The 19,864-nt window shown below is 40.6% G+C and overlaps 1 protein-coding gene across 1 annotated transcript; it reads right to left on the bottom strand.

The window, feature by feature from the left end:
• Window positions 1-6,370: 6,370 nt before the first annotated feature.
• On the bottom strand, window positions 6,371-9,207 carry fgf3 (fibroblast growth factor 3; the record flags this gene model as incomplete). The annotated part of the gene is made up of 3 exons (XM_084352906.1): window positions 6,371-7,602; window positions 7,934-8,037; window positions 8,964-9,207. The coding sequence occupies 3 exons, from the start codon at window positions 9,205-9,207 to the stop codon at window positions 7,222-7,224; spliced, it is 729 nt and encodes a 242-aa protein (XP_084209032.1). The 3' UTR covers window positions 6,371-7,221.
• Window positions 9,208-19,864: the final 10,657 nt, after the last annotated feature.

The following is a 19,864-nucleotide window of genomic DNA, read 5'->3' as shown; positions in this document are numbered from 1 at the left end:
ATGTTGAGCACTAACATTTACCCCCTCTGCTGAGAGTCCCATTATTCATCTGGATGTTCTAGTAGTGAAGGTCTTCCCTCACCGTCGGCCTAAAGACACAATTCTTTGATCTCTGGGGTGGCTCGCTTCTGCTCCTCAATGACCACGCATGACACATTTTCTCACGTTCACATTTGGCTGATCCTCAATGTACAACTACATTGTTTCTTTGTGTGCTGGGAATGGCTCCCTGAATGCAGTCAGATCTCAGAGACGAGCCTGTGGTGTTGAGGTCCTGGTTGATAACTACAAACCCCCCAAAATGGCTGACATACCAACAAGTCAATAGGACCCAGTCTGGTGGACCAGAAGAGTTCCAAGATGAATGGACCAAATAATAGCCAGTGGCCCATCAAACCTCCATGATGGCTGACAAGGACCGGCATAAGGGCTGCCAGGACATTTCTGCAAACAAATCACATTTGTACGTGTCATAGGCTTCATACCATGTTGACATTTATATCATAAATTTTACATTCATAAAGACTTGTCATATCATATTCACATTACATGTTTATGACCTGATATTCATGTTGGTAGGTTTAGGTGATGGTGGTGGAGTTACAGGCAACAAGGCTGCCAAGCCAATGACTGCAGTTTGAGACTGCATTTCAGCATATGTAAACGAGACTCCAAAAACAAAACAAAAACAGGTATTTTAAGCCAAAACATGATCTTTTCCTAACACTAATCCTAATCCTCCTAGGCTTTTGTGCTAAAACCTAACCAGAGCGTAAGCACAGCATTGTGACAAGAGACATAAAAAAAAATTGAACGAATAAAACACATAGTTTTAACTTACACATGGTTTTGCAGAAATGTACTTTGCCACCATTAATTCTGGTGATTGGGTTAGGGCAACTGATGACCTACTGGACCTGCAGGACAACTGTTTAATCTAGGCTCCAGTGTAGCTGTATGGCAACTGTATCACATCCAGGGGATATCATTGATAACACTATTACACCTTTAGGAAAACTGATGGATCGCTGGACCTCTGCACCATCGAAATGTTGCATAGCTGAAATTCCATCAGCACTCCAGGACAGCTGCTGAATTGTTCGAGCACCAGGACAGTCGATCGATCCTAAATCTCCGAAGCAGAGGTCCACTCAACCTTTAGGGTGAACCCGTGAAGGAGGAGCCAGGTGGACTGGTTGACCACAGGATCTCCAGGATGACTGTTGCAACTGGACCTCCAGCAGAGCTTAAGCTGGCTGGTTCAGACTGTTCTTGGAAATGCAGGGAGGATGTTTGTGAGCCATGTAGACCAGCAGGGCCTGTGCTGTTGCTGTCCATGGTTCTGCAATCCCACTATCAATTTTCAATAAAATGATTTTGAGATGTTGTCTCCTGCTCACCGAGATTTGTAAGTTATTTACAGCTTTATCTTTTGTTTATGTTGTATTGAAGGCATTGTGGTGTTAGGTTGCATGTATGCAGTGAATTATGGTAAGCGAAAGAGGTTTTAGATTTCAGTGTGTGACAGCTGGAATTCAGAGCTTAAAATGTCTCAACATTCAACACAAACATTTGTTCGCTCACTCTTTTATTCATCATTGAATCTTCTTATAATTCATAAATGCAACACATGACCATGCTTTTTAAATTTAATTAAAAAGCATTATCACTGATTATAAATATGGGGAAACTATGCGTATATTGACTCAACAGCACCCTACTCCTTTGTCTTTGTGGTTGCCTCGAGCACTGTTTTCCAATTAAAAGAAGACAACCTTAGAAGATGGAAGAACCTCAGAAAAAAGCTATTTCCAACATATGGTGAGAAAAGTAACGCATAAAACGAGTGGATCTTCTGAATATTGGAACATTATCAAAAAGATTCTCCCCACACGTGTACTAAGTCATAGAAATTCTCAAATGTGTGTCTGACACAAAGAGAATAGTTACCACATCAAAATCCCTATTATGGAACCTATTTATAGTATGACTGTTGCACTGGTGGGGCAAACATTTTTTAACTGTACACTACACACGGTCCAACTGTCCCACTTTTGCATGGTGTGTTATGCATACAGTCACAGAACACAGTAGTGTCATGCTTTCCATAGAGCCCAACAACAAGGCGTACATTTAGTGTCTTACCACTTATTTTTTGTCTTTCATACATGAGCGCACACTCGCAACCATACGGATATAGTTTGTTTTAAGTGAAATATACATTTTTTAGGCCTGTATTATACTGCTGTGTAGTGTAGACATACACATGAACCTAAAAACTGAAATATGCATGCTCACTCATACATTACTGCTCATTGTATAACAGAAAGCTAAATCACTGACTGCAAAGGAGGTCATTTCACATGACCGCTCGAACATGAATGTATGACAAAAACACAATAGAATTCAAGAGTTATATCTTATCACTTAAAATATGTACAAAAAATATTTTTTTTGGACCTATTTTAGATTCAGTGTAGCGACATTCTTCAGCCATGGAGGCCAAGCCCCCCCTGCCTCACTGCAAACCTGCCAAGGCAACTACTCCTTCTCTCTCATAAAACCTCAAGGATATATAAATATGCAAATATTTTTTCATTTCATTAGTTTAACTGCTGGACACAAGATGTCCATTTCCAATGTGGCGAAATGTATACTGAGCTATGAAAAAAGCCTTCAACTGTCAAACATCGTGCAGATTGGTAGAATGAACATGACAGACAAAATAGTATTATTCTTTTTTCTCTGTTGGTAGTCTCTGCTGATTCTAAGCACTTGGAATTACGATGACCAGGATGACAGAACCTTCATCAACATGTTTATGCTCTGATGACTCTTTGTCCAAACACTTGGACTTTACAGGTGTTTCCAGTAAATTAATAAAGGATTTTATCATATTTATTAGTCACTGTTTCTTCATTTGTATTTTTTCTGTGCATGCATCATTCTGCACAGTGAAGCCCAAACATTCAACTGTAGCATCAAGGAGGGGGCCTTTATTTAGATCATTGGGGCAGGATTCATTCCATTTATTTCTTTTCTTTCCCTTATTTCATTATTTATTCCTTGCATTTTTGTGCTGCAGTGAAATAAGTCTTACTACCTAGTGAGTCCCGCACTAAATGTTAATCGACCTGAGTTCATGAATTCATGTCACACACGTCTGTAATTGTTAAATAGGTGTGCTACCTACCAATGAAGTTGTGTTTTCACCCCTGTCAGCCTGTTTACACTGTTGGGGATTACAAAGAAAAAACTGACCGAATTCCCACAAAACTTTGACGAAGGATGGGAATAGACCCCATTAACTTTTAGTGTGGATCCAAATTTTTTTCTCACTTTCTTTACCATTGTGAGATAGAATGTGTTTAGGAGGCTGGTATCTGTGAGGGAGTACAAATAGGGACTGGTGGGCCTTGGTGGGGGTATGCAATCCATTGAGTGGCATTCAAGTTCTTTATGGTTTGCAGGAGAAACACAGTGTTGTTCCTCCCTGCACTAAACTGTATAGAGATTAATGACAATAAAGTCTCTCTTATCTCATCTTACATGCTGGGCTTTCAAAAACCATTACATTTTATACCAGTAAATGTTTCGATGGGTTGAAACATCATTTCAGTCATGAAGAATAACATTATATATCCATGGCCCATGGATTAGATATTTTTTGGGTTGAGTGGCTGTGCATTGCCTGCAGAGGACATTGATTAGCTCTACAATATGAGACTATTTACATTAAATGTTCCTTTACACAAGGCAACATGGCCACCCATGTCTGGAAGAGAGGCAGTTATCTTCCTCTAGGGGTCACTATTTACAAGTGAACATGCCTGTACTGCAGTCACCTACTATGAGCTATGTTTCACCGTCCTACAGTAACTTTATAGTACAGTTTCAAAGCCTCTCAAAGGTCACCAGCAGACTCTGATAAAACTTGTTCAGTTTAAGGTTTGGAACATTTGTGTACTTTTGTGGAGTTGCCACTACTTGGAACAGTTATTACTGTGAGTACCTTTGAGTATTGTCTTATTGCAAGTCCAAAGGTTCTTCTTGCCCATGTATACTGATAATAAGTACATATATGAACTTTCAGTAGTTCTGTGTCACACCTTTTTTTATGAAGACTGCTTTGCTAGTTGTGGTAACACATTCGATTCAACATAATTCTCTCCGGGCACCATTAGTCTATTTTTATACACATGTAACATGATAACTAACATTTTTAGTCATTTGTGTGAAATGTGAGATGAGTGTGCACTCAGTGTAAGAGAAAAAGTATCACCTTCTAATACGAAAGCCTTTTTAAAGGTTTCATATGTTATAAATAACTTTATTAATGGTTTGTAACACATATACTAGTGCTTAATTGATCAATTCTGCCTTTAATAAGAAATAATTTTGAGATCCAAAGGATTGTGAATCCTTTGGTTGGTTGTCATTTGCAATTTCATATTGCTGGCAATCCATAAATAAATGCTTAATAGGTTGTTATTGTGTAGATTTTGGTCTAGAAAGTAGCCACAAGGCATGTGGTCAAACATGTTTTTATTAATGGTTTATAGCTGATCCATAAATATTAGTAAATAATTCATTTTGTTTTTATAAGGCTGCTTATATGTTATAAGGCAACTTGTAAATCTCTATAAAGGCTACATTATTAGAGAGGCTCTGAGCTCTTGTTTTACCTGATCACACAGTTTTTCTGAGGAACTCTCAGCTGGACAAATATGTGTCCCATTAACATCCCAGTTTCTTGCAGCTGTGGTGAAAGTGACCCTCTGTATATCCCTCTCTGAATGATGGGCTGAAAATGATTTAGATATTCTTTAATTGATGTTAAAATGCTATCAAAGTAATCCTTAACCCTGCACCCCAACAGCCCATCAGATATTGTGGATGAATGCCTTTTTCTTTGCCGGGCTGATAAATCTTAGTAGGACAAATTCTTCAGTGGGATGCTATGGACAGAAAGGGCATGTAGGAAGAGATTCAATAGATAAATGTGTCTAAATGAAACAGACAGGCACGGAGAGGGGCCACAAAAGGCCCTAACCTTCTGTAGTCCCACATTCCTATTGAGTAATATTAGAGTTTGGCATTCATAACAACATAGCAAGGTACTACACTTTGTATGACACAGTTTCTGCTTTCAGGGGGACCTGCCTTGTTTATCGAGTCTGTGGCTTTTGGTCGGTGTTTCAAAAAAAGCCCAAAAGTCTCAGGCGGCATCGTTTCCCAGGCCCCCCTTGGGAGGAGCTATTGTCCGAGCCAGGAAGCCTCCCCAGCCCGCAGGTATAGGATGACAAGGCTTTATATGCTGCTACCTATAGATGAGAGTGAGGCAAGGAAAAAACCTGAACATCCAAAAGACTCCGAATGCTGCTTGTGATGAATTTTGCATTGATGGTCGTCTTTGTAGTTTCTACTCAGTTGTGTTGCAGCAACAGGTGCGGCACTTTAACAAATGAGCTGCAGCAGGGAGAAAGGGATAAGGTCTCATGTGGAGAGAGAGAGAGAGAGAGAGAGAGAGAGAGAGAAGGGGGTGAGGGGCTAGCACTCTAAATGCACCCCCTCCCTCCAAGTTATAATAAACCTAGCTAACAGTGTAACAAGCACACCTGTCTACTACTGGTCTACACAGGAGAAACATGGCCCAGCAGGCTGTTCTCCGTGTAGGCCTTTAATCCCCCAAATCATAATAAAATGATATGTGATTTTGTATGAAAACTATGATATTATTACTAATAATTAAGTACTTTTAATTAATCAAGAGACTGCTGATGGATGACCATTTACAATGTATTGACAGTAGCTGTCATGGATATTTAACAGTGAAATTTGATGTAAATCAGGTTTCGTTTGAAGAGGGCAGCTTAACAGAAGATAAGCTGTATATAATTAAGAAAATGTGGAGAAGCAAATTGGGTCAGGATACCTGCTGTTTTAAACTTTTTGCTGAAAAAAACCAACCTTCTTTTGTGTGTTTCAAGCAGCTTGCCCTCAAAGATCTGTGGCTGACAGAACCGAAGAAACACAAACTGAAACTAAGACTTCATCAACTCAAAAAAGTTTTCCACATAGAATTTTTTTTTTTTTTTTTTCTTACAAATATTGACCTTAATTTAAAAAAAAAAAATCAGATTTTAGAGCATAATGTCCCTTGAATGCTGGTGTTGGCATTTGTAAGTGTAAGCAGCTGCATGTTCTACACTGCACTAAACCATGAAAACACTTTTTCTTAAGGGAAAATAACATTTTGAGGTCTGTGAAAAACTTTGGCTATGAAAACGTGTTTCAACAAATCAAAGAAATCAACCAGTTATTTCCTCAGGTCAGTACCATTGTGTTTTATGTTGGAAGCAGGTGCAGAGTGAAAACAAACAGCAACATCGGTAAAATGCAGAAATAGTCTTATCAATAACTTACACCACAGGCACCAAATAAATATTCTTATCATTAGACCAATATACAAATACATCTTTCAGTTTACAGTAGACTATCACATTGTAAGAATGTCACAAATATAAACAGGATCCCGTCTGAGTGTCCATTTGCTTCTTTATGTGAATCTTACAAAAAGTGCTTGGCTGTGTTATGTCTTCTCTTCAGTATCTGTCATGTTTGCAGCACTTCAAAATAGCAAAATATTATATTGTGTTTGTCATTTCAGCTTTTGACAAATGAAAGGCTGTAAATTCACTGTACATGCATAGTACATAATGTATTTACAACAATAGCACTGCTTTGAAGAGGTTGGTAAGTTAGAAGTTGGAAGTTAATGGTAAAATGATGTCTTGAACAAAATTAGAACCTTTACAAAGTATGGACGTTTTCAACTACAATAATAAGTTTGTTTACAAGACAGTAGCATTGTGAAGAAGTCAGATGTCAGTAAATAAAAGATTACACAGCTGTGTGTGTGAGTGTGTGTGTGTGTGTGTGTGTGTGTGTGTGTGTGTGTGTGTGTGTGTGTGTGTGTGTGTGTGTGCGTGTCAAAGTCTCCTTAATAAATGTGCCCCGAAACTTGGGGTGGCCCTTCTTTCCATCTTCGTCTGTGCATCCACGACCGACAAAGGCTTTGAATAATCCAGAGGGCAGGATCCAAACAGTTTTTTTTTCCAGTCATCTTTGTAATAAAGCTACAGTATGTGCCAAGATCAGAGGTCCATGTTTGGATGAATCATAGGGCCATGGGGTCAACTCCCCCCTCTTAAAGTCTGCTCAGTTATCTGACCTTTGGGCCTGGCTTTTCCTGGCACGATGCCGGCGTCTCCGGCGATCACCGCTGCTGCCGTGGTGATGCATGTGGTGGTGTACACTCTGACTGTCCCTCAGTCGCCTCACCATCTCATGGTCCTTGTTGCCCAGAACCCGAGGCAGGAAAAGTGAGGCTTTGTCCGTGCTTCGGGTTTTAAAGCCTCGTCGTGGCCGGCCCTTGCCATTAATGGAAACGTACCACTGTCGCTTGGCACTGGCTCGTCGCTTGCTGCTGCCGCCCCCTGATGGCAGCGGCTGCTCTGTGGAATGGTGGCGGGATGCATAGGTGTTGTACCCCAACTCATGAATCCTCTCCACAAACTCACACTCTCTGTTGAACACTTCCTGGAAGAAGGGAGGAAAGAGTGAGCCACATTTGTGATGGACAACAGGACAATCTCTCAAAGACACTGTGAAAGTTTCCATTCCTCTTAGCTCTGTATGACACAGGGGCCACAACACAGACTGCCACTACTGCCACACACTAAATCAGCCACAAAACAATGCATTGTACACCAGATAAATATGTAATGTTACAGTAGCTAAACAGCACAGCATGTTTGCCTTGTCATATACGAGGCCTTTAACCTGCTGCCTCTGGGCCTGTGTCAAACAGGAGCTAGAAGTGTTGGAGAGAAGGTGACACATCAGATGATGACATGACATCTGTACCCACCGAAGCATACAGCCGCCCTTTATCATTCATGGCCAGATATCTGCCTGAGAAAAGCCCTTTTATGGCCACAACTCCCACATCCACTGCTGTGATTTCCATGATGCCTGAAAGACAGATAAATGTACAACAGTTATACAGCTTAACATCTGTGTGCTGCATGGCTGCGGAGAATATATATCAAATTCATCATGGTAAAAAATCCTTTCAAAGATCATTCTGTTTTTCTCTGTGGATGTCTGAATCTCTCATCCAGGAAATCTTTGAAGCTGGAAAAGCATATGTAAAAATTGCACAGCAAATTGAAGTTTAAATTAATCTTTACAGTAAAATAATAGATTTCCAGTTGTATTTGCCACCTCCTATGCCAAACAGCGCGTTTATTGGCTCTTTTAATCAGTGCTTGATTAGTCAATGGCCTATTCAGCGCTGTAGAAAGCCTCTAATGGCCGCTGATTAGATAAATACATCTGTTAGGACAGCGCCTTTGTCCCGCCCGGATGTTACTTTAGTTGATGCTTCTAATAGAGATAAACCTGCATGTCGGCAGCTATGATCTCTCTCTCTCTCTCTCTCTCTCTCTCTCTCTCTCTCTCTCTCTCTCACACACACACACACACACACACCACACACACACACGCAAACACACACACACACCGACGGACATCTACGGACGCGCTTGACTAGGTCACTGCCAGTGAAACTCTGATAGATTATCATCATAGATCATCTTAAATATCACAACGTGACCTTCTCCCTTAGCAAATATTGAATACTGTAAATCCTGATACATTCTAATCATATATGTAAAACATGTATTGTATTATTTTCGTTTCATTCAACCATTTTGCGTAAAAACACAACTTTCATTTCACAGCTTGACCACATGTCTGATGAAAAATGTTCACCCAATAGATCACGCAGCGTTACATTAACACTCTGTTATTATAGGTCCACTGTCATTAAATCTGTCTGTCATAGTTTTGCCTGTGTTGGTGCAGTTCGCTATTCGTAAAACCAAGTGAATACTCACTGAACGGGTTGTTCTCCTCCAATGATCCATCTATTTTCCCATTAGAATGGATTTGTAAATGATATTTAGTAGCACAGTAGAGCTTCCTGCGTCTCGGCGCACCTCCGAGATGCTCGTATACTCCTCCGCGGCCCCCAGCGTCCCTCCGCTGCCGGGGGTCGCAAGCCTGGCCCGGGGCGCAGCTGACCCGGGGACTAACGGGATCCAACAGGCTCAGCAACACCAGCAGAGGTATCATCAGCATCGTGGCATGGCCGAGGAGCGACGACTGTTGAGAAAAAACGGAAAACTCCTGTCTGGCTCTTGGGTCCCATCAAAGTTTCGGGGCCCCAACGCTCGAGAGCTCCTGCCTTGCGCACATCCGAGCCCGAGAGACGAAGCTGACAGCACAGCCGCCCCCGAGGTCGGATCCGCTCCTTGCCTCTGCTGCTGGAAATCCCTCCTGCGGGTCTGACTGAGAGCGTCTCCTCAGACTGAGCGCAGATATAAAAGAGGCTTGTGGTGACAATGGGCTGAACTCCGACCAATTGATACAAAGGAAAGGGGGAGGCAAAAGGTATCAGCCCTGTGTGAAGTGAGAGACTGCGGCGTGGATAAAATTACACAGTGGCTGAGTGCGGAACAGCTCTCTCCTCTGAACTCCTCTTCTGTAATATCCTGAAAGAGCAATTGGACATCCCAAACTATACAGGGGACTGAGCCAGCGCCAGGGACTGCAACAGGTGAGGAATAAGACTGCTGATGGATGTCCTGGTAAATAATGAACCCACTCAACCTTACTTTTTTTTTTTAAAGAAACCTTAACACACTGCAATTTTTTTTACAGTGGAATTCATTACACTGATGAATTCAGATCCGTAGGAGTTTGACTTAAACACTTTATCTAGGTCTACCAATTTTCTGGTATTTTAAGAAGAATTCTGAATTTTCTGAACAAAATGTTTGGTTTAGTTGTTCCACATCTACCTAGAGTATGAATACATTCATCCCGTTTTATCAGGTGCTTGCCAAGCTTACACAGTAAACCCATTATGACAGGCTGAGGTCAATATCAAGTTTCTGCAATTTGTAATTTGTCTTGAATCAGAGCTCCTTGCTGGCAGCACAGTCCTGCACATGGTGCAGAGATCCACAGAGTTCTTCAAGAGGTGGTGGGAAACCACCACTGCAGGTTGACTTGGGAATCAAATCCAGCCTCTCAGCAGTTAAAAGTTCCCAGCCTTCTTTGTTTCCATAGACTTCTTCCTCCACCAGACCTGTAAGCATTACCTGCCAAAGCTAAGGGTTGTTTTAAATCTGTTAGATTAAGAAAAAGTAGAAATGAATAGTCTGTCACAGGGCTCTCTCCGTGTGCTCCTCATGCCACAGAATCTCTGTCTTATGCGTTATTCTTTATGCTTCACCCAAGCAATGAATTATCCCAGACTTTTCCCATTCTAATGCCCCAGCTCTGGCGAGGCAACAGCCGGTGGGCGGAAGAGCAGCAGGCTAAATGACTACTGCCTAAATTGCTTCCATCTTGGTCGCATTATGGTTTGCATTCTGGTAATTAGCACCATCATCTACAAATCTCTCTGCCCTTTGGCGCTGCTCCACTGCTGCTATGAAGGCCTGTGCTGAGTATCCCCCTGAGAGTCGACAGTTAATTTGTCTTCCCCTCCCATACATCACCCAGCTAGTAGCCTCTGTCACTTTATTTACTCCGACGATCAGAAAAAGGCAGCTCTTTTAATTACAAATGTGTGCACATTATGCTTCTGAGATCCCTTGCAAGTCAGACAGCACACCAAAACATCAGCCAGGCCGTGTGTAGCAGAGGTTGTTCTGGTGGCCATTTCTAAGTGAGACGCTCTTAATGTGGTTAAATGCTGGAAGAGGGTGGAACCTCAGATGTGGTGTGCTGTTTCTCTCAGAAACTATTTTAATTACGCTCCCCTCCACACCGCCCACAAAGCATCCCAGCAATAAGCAGAGCAAACGCTCTCAATTTGTGATGCACTCACACACGGACGCACGCACGCACGCACACACGGACGCGCGCGCACACACACACCTTAAGTGTGTTACTTTTAAGTTTGAATCTTGCAAATTCAATTGTGAATCTAATAAACTAATCTAAGTTTTAGACCTGATTCAGATCCTGTTTCCAGATGCTTTTGAGCAGGACTGCAGGGTCAGGGTTATCCCTGTTTGTGACCTCTGCACTCTGTATTTAACTCCATGATTCATTCTCCATAGTGTTCCCTACACACAGCTGTATACTTCCTGCCAGGCATGAATGAATGAAAATGTTTGCCTGGGCTCACACCAGCAGTTAAAACCAAAGACTGTGCTGCTCTGCTTATGCTCTTCCCAAAAACATAAGCAATTAGATGTACAGATTGCAGAAGTGTCCAGTGCAGTCTGTGGACACTTTGGATTTGAGTGTTGGTTTCAGCCTGGGAAAAATTTTATATGGACATACCTTTAAATATTTTTCTTTAAGTTTTGCATAGCAAACACTATATGACCAAATAATGAAGTAAAATGTGGTAGAGGCCTTCATTGGTCTTACATGTAGGGCCTAATCTGAAACACAACCATGGAAAAGGTATCCAAATCTGAATGAAGGACCTGATCAGAATAGACCTAAACATAACTAGAATGGCAAACAGTACAGTGCATATCTCTGCCAAGGCCCAACAGTCCCTGTATCCATCCCTTTATCTGGATCCACACCAAAAGTTAATGGGTTCTTTTCTGGGCCGCGACCCCTCCTCCATCCAAGTTTCATGGAAATCTGTTCTGTAGTTTTTGTGTAATCCTGCGGAAGAACCAAAACAACAACAAACCAAAACATAATCCCAACTCAGAATGCGATTGACCTGAACACAGCCTTACACTTTTTTCTACACTGGACATGTAACAAGCGGACCATTTGCGTAGTGGTTGTGTTGTAAAAGTTATCTTTAATTGGCCCTAACTTGCAGCACATCAACAGTGCAGGGTTGTGTGAGTCATAACAAGACAGTGTGCTCTCATTTTGGGATCTACAGACTACAGTAGCCAAGTGATAAAGTTACTAAGCACCTGTCAGCAAAATAAACTTCAACAGGGTGATCAACAGGGTTGGAGTTATAATCTGATCTTTGTGGGGGTCTCTAAAATAACTAACCCTAACCCTAACTAACATTAAATAAATAAATATTAGCCAAACAGGTCAATTCACACCTGCCATTAAATGCGTCTCGAGATGTGCCTTGAGTGACCTCTTGTGATCAGATCTCACGTCCTCGCTCTATATGCAAATATACACCTACATCACTGGAACAATGTTTTTTACACAAAAAAAAAAATCATATTTAACATTAGCCAAATTCACAAGTATGCCTAAATAGTTAAGAATGTGTTGTAGACAGCACTAAACAAAGTTTACACAGTTTCCCCTAACACGAAAAGGGAGTCTGGTGACTTTCTCCACGGACGACAAGAAGTAGCCTATGTTAGTTATAGCTTACTTGATGAAAAATTTAAATGTTGTAAAATAAAGTTCAGTGTAAATGGTGTAATCAGTTGAAACAGTGTGTTCAAACAGCTGCTGGGAGTTGCAACGCACTTCAGACACGAACGCAGACAGGATGCGGTGACAAACTGACGCTTTTTACAAGGAAAAAAACATGGTAATCTATTGTATTTAATTCCGAATTTACAAGAAGGCACTAATGATTTAGATATTGCATAAAACTTAACAAACTTTGTGAAATGGCTACAGCAATAACTCTTTAAATCATGTGATTTGTACAGAAGTCTGGTATATTGCCATTACTAGTGACTTCACTTTATAATCAAAGTCCACCACTTTCAAACACATACAGCAGCCCACTTCTTGCAACAATTGTATCAAGTAGATCACAACAACATACCAGCATAATTTAGGTAGGTAGGAAAAGGTATGCCAGCTAGCGCACACCCCAGAGAGCGAGAGGCTTAAAGTATGTGGTTATTGTCACTGTCATGAGAGAATATGGTGCATCGTTCCTCTGGAAAACAGTCTTTTAACCTATAATTTAAAAACATCTTATTACATTGACAAATTCACGAGTTTTGATTAAAATGTTTTGGGTAATGTATTAGTGACCCCCAGAGATCTAATATTTTACTACTTTCATGGGAGCTCAGCTCCCATTGACTCCCATGTATCTCGAACACAAGGTGATTAAGACACTTTATGACGCATTTCTACATAGAGGGGCTAAACACATAGTGTTAAAGCAGCTTCTTCATGAACCGCACACGTTAAGTTTTCAGTGTAGCCAAGGGGTAATAAAGAGATAACACCAACACATGATGGTGTATGATGCGTTATTAATTAAAGAGCAGTCTCAGTAAAAAAGAGTAGCAACATAGCCTACTTGTATAGTTCTCATAGCCAGTTAAGTCACAGGAATTCCCCAAATAAGCCAAATATTAGTCCACTGAAGTATCAGAGCTCATACTGAGTACACTCAGATCTATTCATTTGTGTGTTGAACATATTAATACATAGACCTGAGGACTTTGGCAGTGAAACTAGACCCTTTCCTACCCAATTACAATGGTGCCAGCAGTGTTGTGCAAGTTAACACTTCACTACACCTCAACCAACCTTGTTGTCTGGGGTCCACAATGTCATATACTATATTACAATTAGTTGTATACGACATACTTAATATCATTAGAAAGATGCATGTGTTTTTCTTGTTGCCCAGAAGGATACCGTCATGCTAATGAGGCCACCGGTGCAATTGGATCCCTTTGAGCCGCTTTGTAATCCAGCCTTGAACTGCAGTGTCTTTTTGGAGACTTTCTACTGAGCACAGACACGTCCAAAAGGCGTCAACTAAATGTCTATGTCAAACATTCAACAGACGTCCACTGAAAGGCAAGAATGAAAGTTTTTGCAACGTCTTTTTTAAGATGTCTTTTTAACGTTCACTATTGACATCCTAGTGACATCCTTACAGGGTTCAAAATGAACGTATTTGCAGTGTAATTGTTTGACATCTCTTCAACGTTTACTATTGACATCCAAGTGACATTACAGGGTTCAAAATGTAAGTTTTTGTGATATCATTGTTGAACGTCTTTTCATCCAAAGGACGGCTGCTTATGGGTCAAAATGAATGTTTTTATGATGTTTTTCATTGACTCACCCTCAGATTCCACCTGGGATCTCCTCTTTCATTCACTAGGTTATGTTATTAGTCAAATTACATGGCGTTCCAAGCGAGATTCATACCGCTGACCGCAAGGGATACCATTTACAAGGCAGGCACTTTACCAAGTGAGCTATCTAGCTAGTTAGTAAAGTTAGTTGACTAAATCTGTCAGTGTCCTCAGTGCTTATCTGAGGCTGTCTTGTCTTCATTTACGATCAGCTTTATTGAATAATGTGTTTTGATCGTCAAAACCTTCGTCAGATAGGCTATTGTTCCAAGGTTGGGAGACCAAAACATGGTATTCAGTAAAACTGATTTAAGATAAGGCAGTGTGCTTGCTTGTGAATGATTGAGCCAAATGATCACTTTGTAATTTATTAATGTTTTGCACAGCGTCCATATTTCATTTATTTATTTATTTATTTTCAGGATTGGGGTTGTATAAGCTACAAACTGGACAAATATATCTGATTCCTTGGAAAATGTCTTGAAATTTCCCCAAAAGTCTGCCCTTTTACAACCCTCATGTAATTGTAAATAACCTGACTTAGAAATAGTAGCATAAAATCAAATAGCCATTTTATTTAATAATTGCCATTTTCACTCTAATGTAAAAATTTACCTTCATTCAACATGTATTTCACTTTACCTTTTGTCAAAAAACATATTTTAGTTTACAATAATGGCAATAAGATTGGATTAGATGTTGAGCCTGTGTTAGATGTCTGTAGACGTCCAAAATGGGTCCCAACGAGACGTCAAGATATTTCGCTTTCTTATACGTCCAAAAACATCCGAAGAGTCCGAGCCTGACGTTCAGATATTTAACCTGTTTTTCACGTAAACAGACGTCTTAAAAGGGGTCCCAGTCAGACGTCCAGATATTTAACATGTTGTGCACGTCCACAAACGTCCAAGAGAGTCCCTAGCCAGAGGTTCAGATATTTGACCATCCACCTTTGAACATCCATAGACGGCCAAGAGGTCCCTAATCAGACATTTAAATATTTAACCCATGTTGCACGTCCACAGATATCAAAGAGGGGTCCAAATCAGATGTTCAGCAACTAAACCTGTTTTGAACACATCCATAAAAGTCCAAGAGGTTCTCTAACCAGACATTTTACTGTAATATTTAACCTGTGCTGAACAACTATAGACATCCAAGACAGGTCCCTGTCAGACATTCAGATACCAAACCTGTTTTAAATGTACATCAGACATACAAAAGTGGGTCTGGACTGAGGGATGTTAAAAAGATGTAATCTGAACACCTCCCTCACGTCACAAGTTTGCTGGGTTTGTAAAATAAATCCATAATTGTTAATCCAAAACTGAATGTCTCCTGTGATTATTTATCTATTTTCTGTGTTATTGTTGTTGTTCGCATGATTGTTAGCCCTCCACTGGCAATCCCATGATGCCTTTGGTTGATCATGAACGTGAGCATCGTTAACTCTTGCGAGAGTGAACAATGCTCATGTTCATGATCATTAGTTGCAACTGGGGCCAGATTAGGGTTTGTGCCTCAGAATGTCTCAAATGCATCTTGAGCGATCACTCGTATTATATTTCACTTCCCTGCTTTCTTTTGAATGTGGGGTAACTTCAACCACAGCTAAAAAACAAAACAAAAACACATTTATGTTCAGCCATAGAGTGAGAGGAGACGGTTTTAGCAGCTGTTTGATTCCTTGGCCCGTGTACAGTCCTGAACCTTGTCCGAACTGTTTAGCAGAGGCAAATTAATTGTGTTTGGAAGCTTTGTCCTATCTACACAACACAAAGTTGACTAATTGGTCCCTCAATGTGGCTAGGGACCCATTCGAGTTCACATTACACTGCACACTTGCATTCCTGACCGCCTCACAATGTAGCTGGAATGATCAGATCCCAGCGTGTCCTCTGTACTTTTTGCATGTATTCACACCTGTGTTAAGAAGAGATTAGACAATGAGCAATGCTTTTGCTTCAGGAGAAAAGCTTGACAATTTCTCAATTATTTGCCAAGCTATAATATTTCTAAACATTCCTTTTGCCATCATCCACTTGACAAATGAAACCAAACCTAGCCACATGAAGTGCTTCCCCACAAAACCCAAAAGCATACATTTTAACTTTCTGTCTTTCTCTCCTCCAGCCATGAATGAAAGCAAGAATTTCAGGGCTCCTTTTTTAATTGACCCTCCCAAAATCCCCCCTGCCCTGCACCACTACCCCCAAAAACCCTCTTGGCACAAAAGGTTTCTTTTCTGCAATAATACAAAGGTTATTAGCCAGGTCCTTTTCTTGGCCCCTGCTTTTAGCAGAGGAGGAGGAAAAAGGAGGTACCAGTAATCCAGAGCAAATCAAAATGACCTTTGAACTCTTTTTGCTGTACTTTTTCTCATGGGCAGATTTCTTTGGTGAGGCGGTGATCAGAGGGCTGAACCCAGCCGCTGCCTCTCGTCTCCTGACAAATCGCTGCTGAGCCTCTTTTGTCCCCATGACTTTGATCTCACCTGCTTGTCAGGCACTTCAGAAAGAAGTCTTGTACAGTTCCAGCACACTGCAAACAAATTGGCAACAACTATTTTATTCGACCATCCTCTTTCTCCCTCTCTTTCATTTCAGCTTAACCCAGTTCAGTCTTCAATATTAGCATGTTGGTTTGGTTAATTGTGTTTCCAAAGCTTCAAATACAAATTAAATACACAGTTTAAAACAGTGCTTGAAATGGAAAAAATAATGATGTGTTAGTATGGGGGATGGTATGGGGTTTGCCTGCTCACAGCTGCACAAGCAGACAGAGCTGCCATTGGAACTGTTGGACTGGCTATCAGGAAGACTGGCCAGTATGACTATATTGACGTTTGTGCTGGATACTGTTTCTACTGTTAGTATGTCACGTGTGTGTGTGTGTGTGTGTGTGTGTGTGTGTCTGCTCGTCTCTCTCGCTCTCTCTATTTAGACGCAATGTCCTTATTAATATGAGGAATATTTTTGATAGATTATCAGTGTATTTTCTTGCCATAGTCACTCGCCATAGAACAGACACCAAAACGACTACTGCAGATGACCCGCAGGAAGTGGGCGGTTCTTCATGGCACTTTGCGATGCTTCATGGTATGCCAAAGAGTAAAATCTGAACGTGCTGGTACTGTGTACCAGTGAGTGCCGGCGAACTTCATATCATTAAAAAATAATTCATTCAAATCATTCACTTGTATTAGCTCTAATTAAAGTTGCACTATATAACTTTATTTTAGTCACAACTTTGGGTAGTCCTATGTTCTTGAACTGTAGGATTTCTAGATCGGCAATGTATGTTTTTTCTCCCCCTCACCATAACTAAAAACACAAGCCCATTTTTGTTCTAACGTTTACAAATACATAAGTTAACATATGGCTTAAAAGTACATCTAAAACTCAGGTCAGCTCTTGCAAACAGCCGTTCCTTTTATCAAGAAATCTGTCTCTGTTTGATTATAGGCCTGTTAAGAAGTTGCACAATGCACCTTTAATGAACTCTTGTAAAAAGGCGGCTCAGGAGCAGATAATAAAAAGACACAGCAGAGAAAAAACTAAATGTTTTAGAAGGTAAAAATTTATATGACTAAGTTTAGAGTTCAGCATTTTCCTGGATGAGCAAAAAGGGACTCGATTTATCGGCTAACACTGCTTTTAATGAATGATTGCAGTATCTCAATGACAGATTCTCATGTAGGGTGGAAAGCAGACCTTTGTTGGCCTGTTTTTGCTATGTTTTTCAGGTAAGGTATCTGGTTTAACGGAAAAATTGTCATGGTTGAACACTGAAAATGTTACAGGTGACTTGAAACAGATAAGATGCAAGACTTGAACCCCAGTCTTTGTAGGAGGGTCGAGTGTGGAGCTAGTTCGTAAACTCAGCTTCATTAGACTAAAGGATCAGCATTTATTGTGAACTCATTTAGCCTATGTGGTTTGTCCTTATTTGTTATAAACCCTAACGTAGTTATTAAAACCCAAATGATCTTTACCTAACCAAGTAGTTTTTGTGCCCAACCCTAACCAAGCCACGGCCATTGGACAATATCAATAACAGTCTAAAAGTCAAAACATGTCATTATAAGTGAACTGTTTGACTTTATTTAAAAGTCTTACCCAACTAAGCATAGTATGTATTATTGCTAACTTGACCACGTAGCTTTTCACGTCCAAAACCGACACGAGAGCAGTAGGTAGAGTGTCAAAGTTTGAAACAAAAGGCCACTGGGGCGGCTGTGGCTCAGTAGATAGAGCGGTCCTTCACCAATTGGAGGGTCAGTCCTTTGCCCCTGCTTGCTACAAGTGTCCTTGGCCAAGATATAATATCCCAATTAGCTCCCAGTGGCTCCTCCATTAATGTGTGTGAATAGTTATCACTCCTGATGAGCAGGTCTACACCTTGCATGGCAGCCGGTGGCACCAGTGTATGAATGGATGAATGCTGATTTGTGTTGTAAGGCGCTTTGACTGGTCACTAAGATTAGAAAAGGGTTATAAATATACAGTCCATTTTATCTTTCATTGACTAAGCTGACATGTCTGATGAGCTGGGAGTGAGAACATGTTAGCTAAAATAGATTGTTGGCGCTGCGATCAATAAAATAAAATTAATTGATAAACATAATGGTGTGTGTCCATACAGTGTTTGTCTGGCAGAAAAGAGCTGGCAGGACACTGTGGTGAGAGTGAAAAATGCTTTCACTAAGGCTACTGTTTTAAAATCAAAGAAATCATTAATTAATCAGAGCACTCACATACTGTAACAGTGAAACACTGGCACTGCGGCAAATATTTTTTGAATTTATGAATGATTGTCAAGATAAACGGGGAGTTTATGGCTTGCCGCTCTCTCTCTCTCTCTCTGTGTGTCTCTCACTCCAGTATTGGCTTGGACAAATTTGTTTTCCCATTGTTATCCACACTTTTTGCTTTTGTCTCTGACACATGCCCCGCTGTGGTGCCTATATAGTGTCCCCCTCTCCAGATGTAAATTAACTTAGACGCTGTTGCTCTTGACCCACAGTTCACAAGTCTAGTTATATTTATCTTTTAATAGAAATCTAAAATTTGATGCCCCTAATGTTGTGTCAATTCTTCCCTGTGGTATTTTTCAGGGTATTATATTGAAGTTAGAAATTCTAGTATCTTTACAACACCACTAGTAGTGGCATGACTAGTGCAGAATTACCAGGACCTGAGGCCTGTGTCTAAAAGCCAGTTATTTTGGTGTGTTAACACAAGAAACCCTCCACAATAATATCTAGGTCTACATTTCATGACAAAATGCATCAATATAACAACCATCTACCACCTTTCATGAAAAGCAACAAGTCTCAAATGGATAATGTACATGCATAGCTGTATGCATGCTTTCTTTAAATCTTGACCACATGTCAGTGATATTGGAGTGAACACTGTTATAGTTGAACAGTAACATTTGAACAAGCAGTAGACATGGATTTTTCTGTCACATGCACACATCAAAGTCAAAGGATTCCCTTTATGAGGATATAGGAGAGAAAGACAAACAGCAGGATTTGTCTGTGTCTCCCATGTATTCATTGTGGTATAAATTGGTTCTCATGCAGAACAGGGAAAGGTGAGTGAGCAGACAATGCTGAAAGAGCAGAAAGTTGGCCAGAGGGCAGAGGAAACCTCAACAACTGTGTTTTGCTCTTTCAAAAGAAGCGGTATATTCAGAAGATCGATGAAAAT

Source organism: Pagrus pagrus (genome assembly GCF_965226575.1).
Source record: "Pagrus pagrus genome assembly, chromosome: 1".
NCBI lineage: Eukaryota > Metazoa > Chordata > Actinopteri > Spariformes > Sparidae > Pagrus > Pagrus pagrus.
The sequence above is the reverse complement of the archived record's forward strand: the minus strand, read 5'-3'. Positions and strand labels throughout refer to the sequence as shown.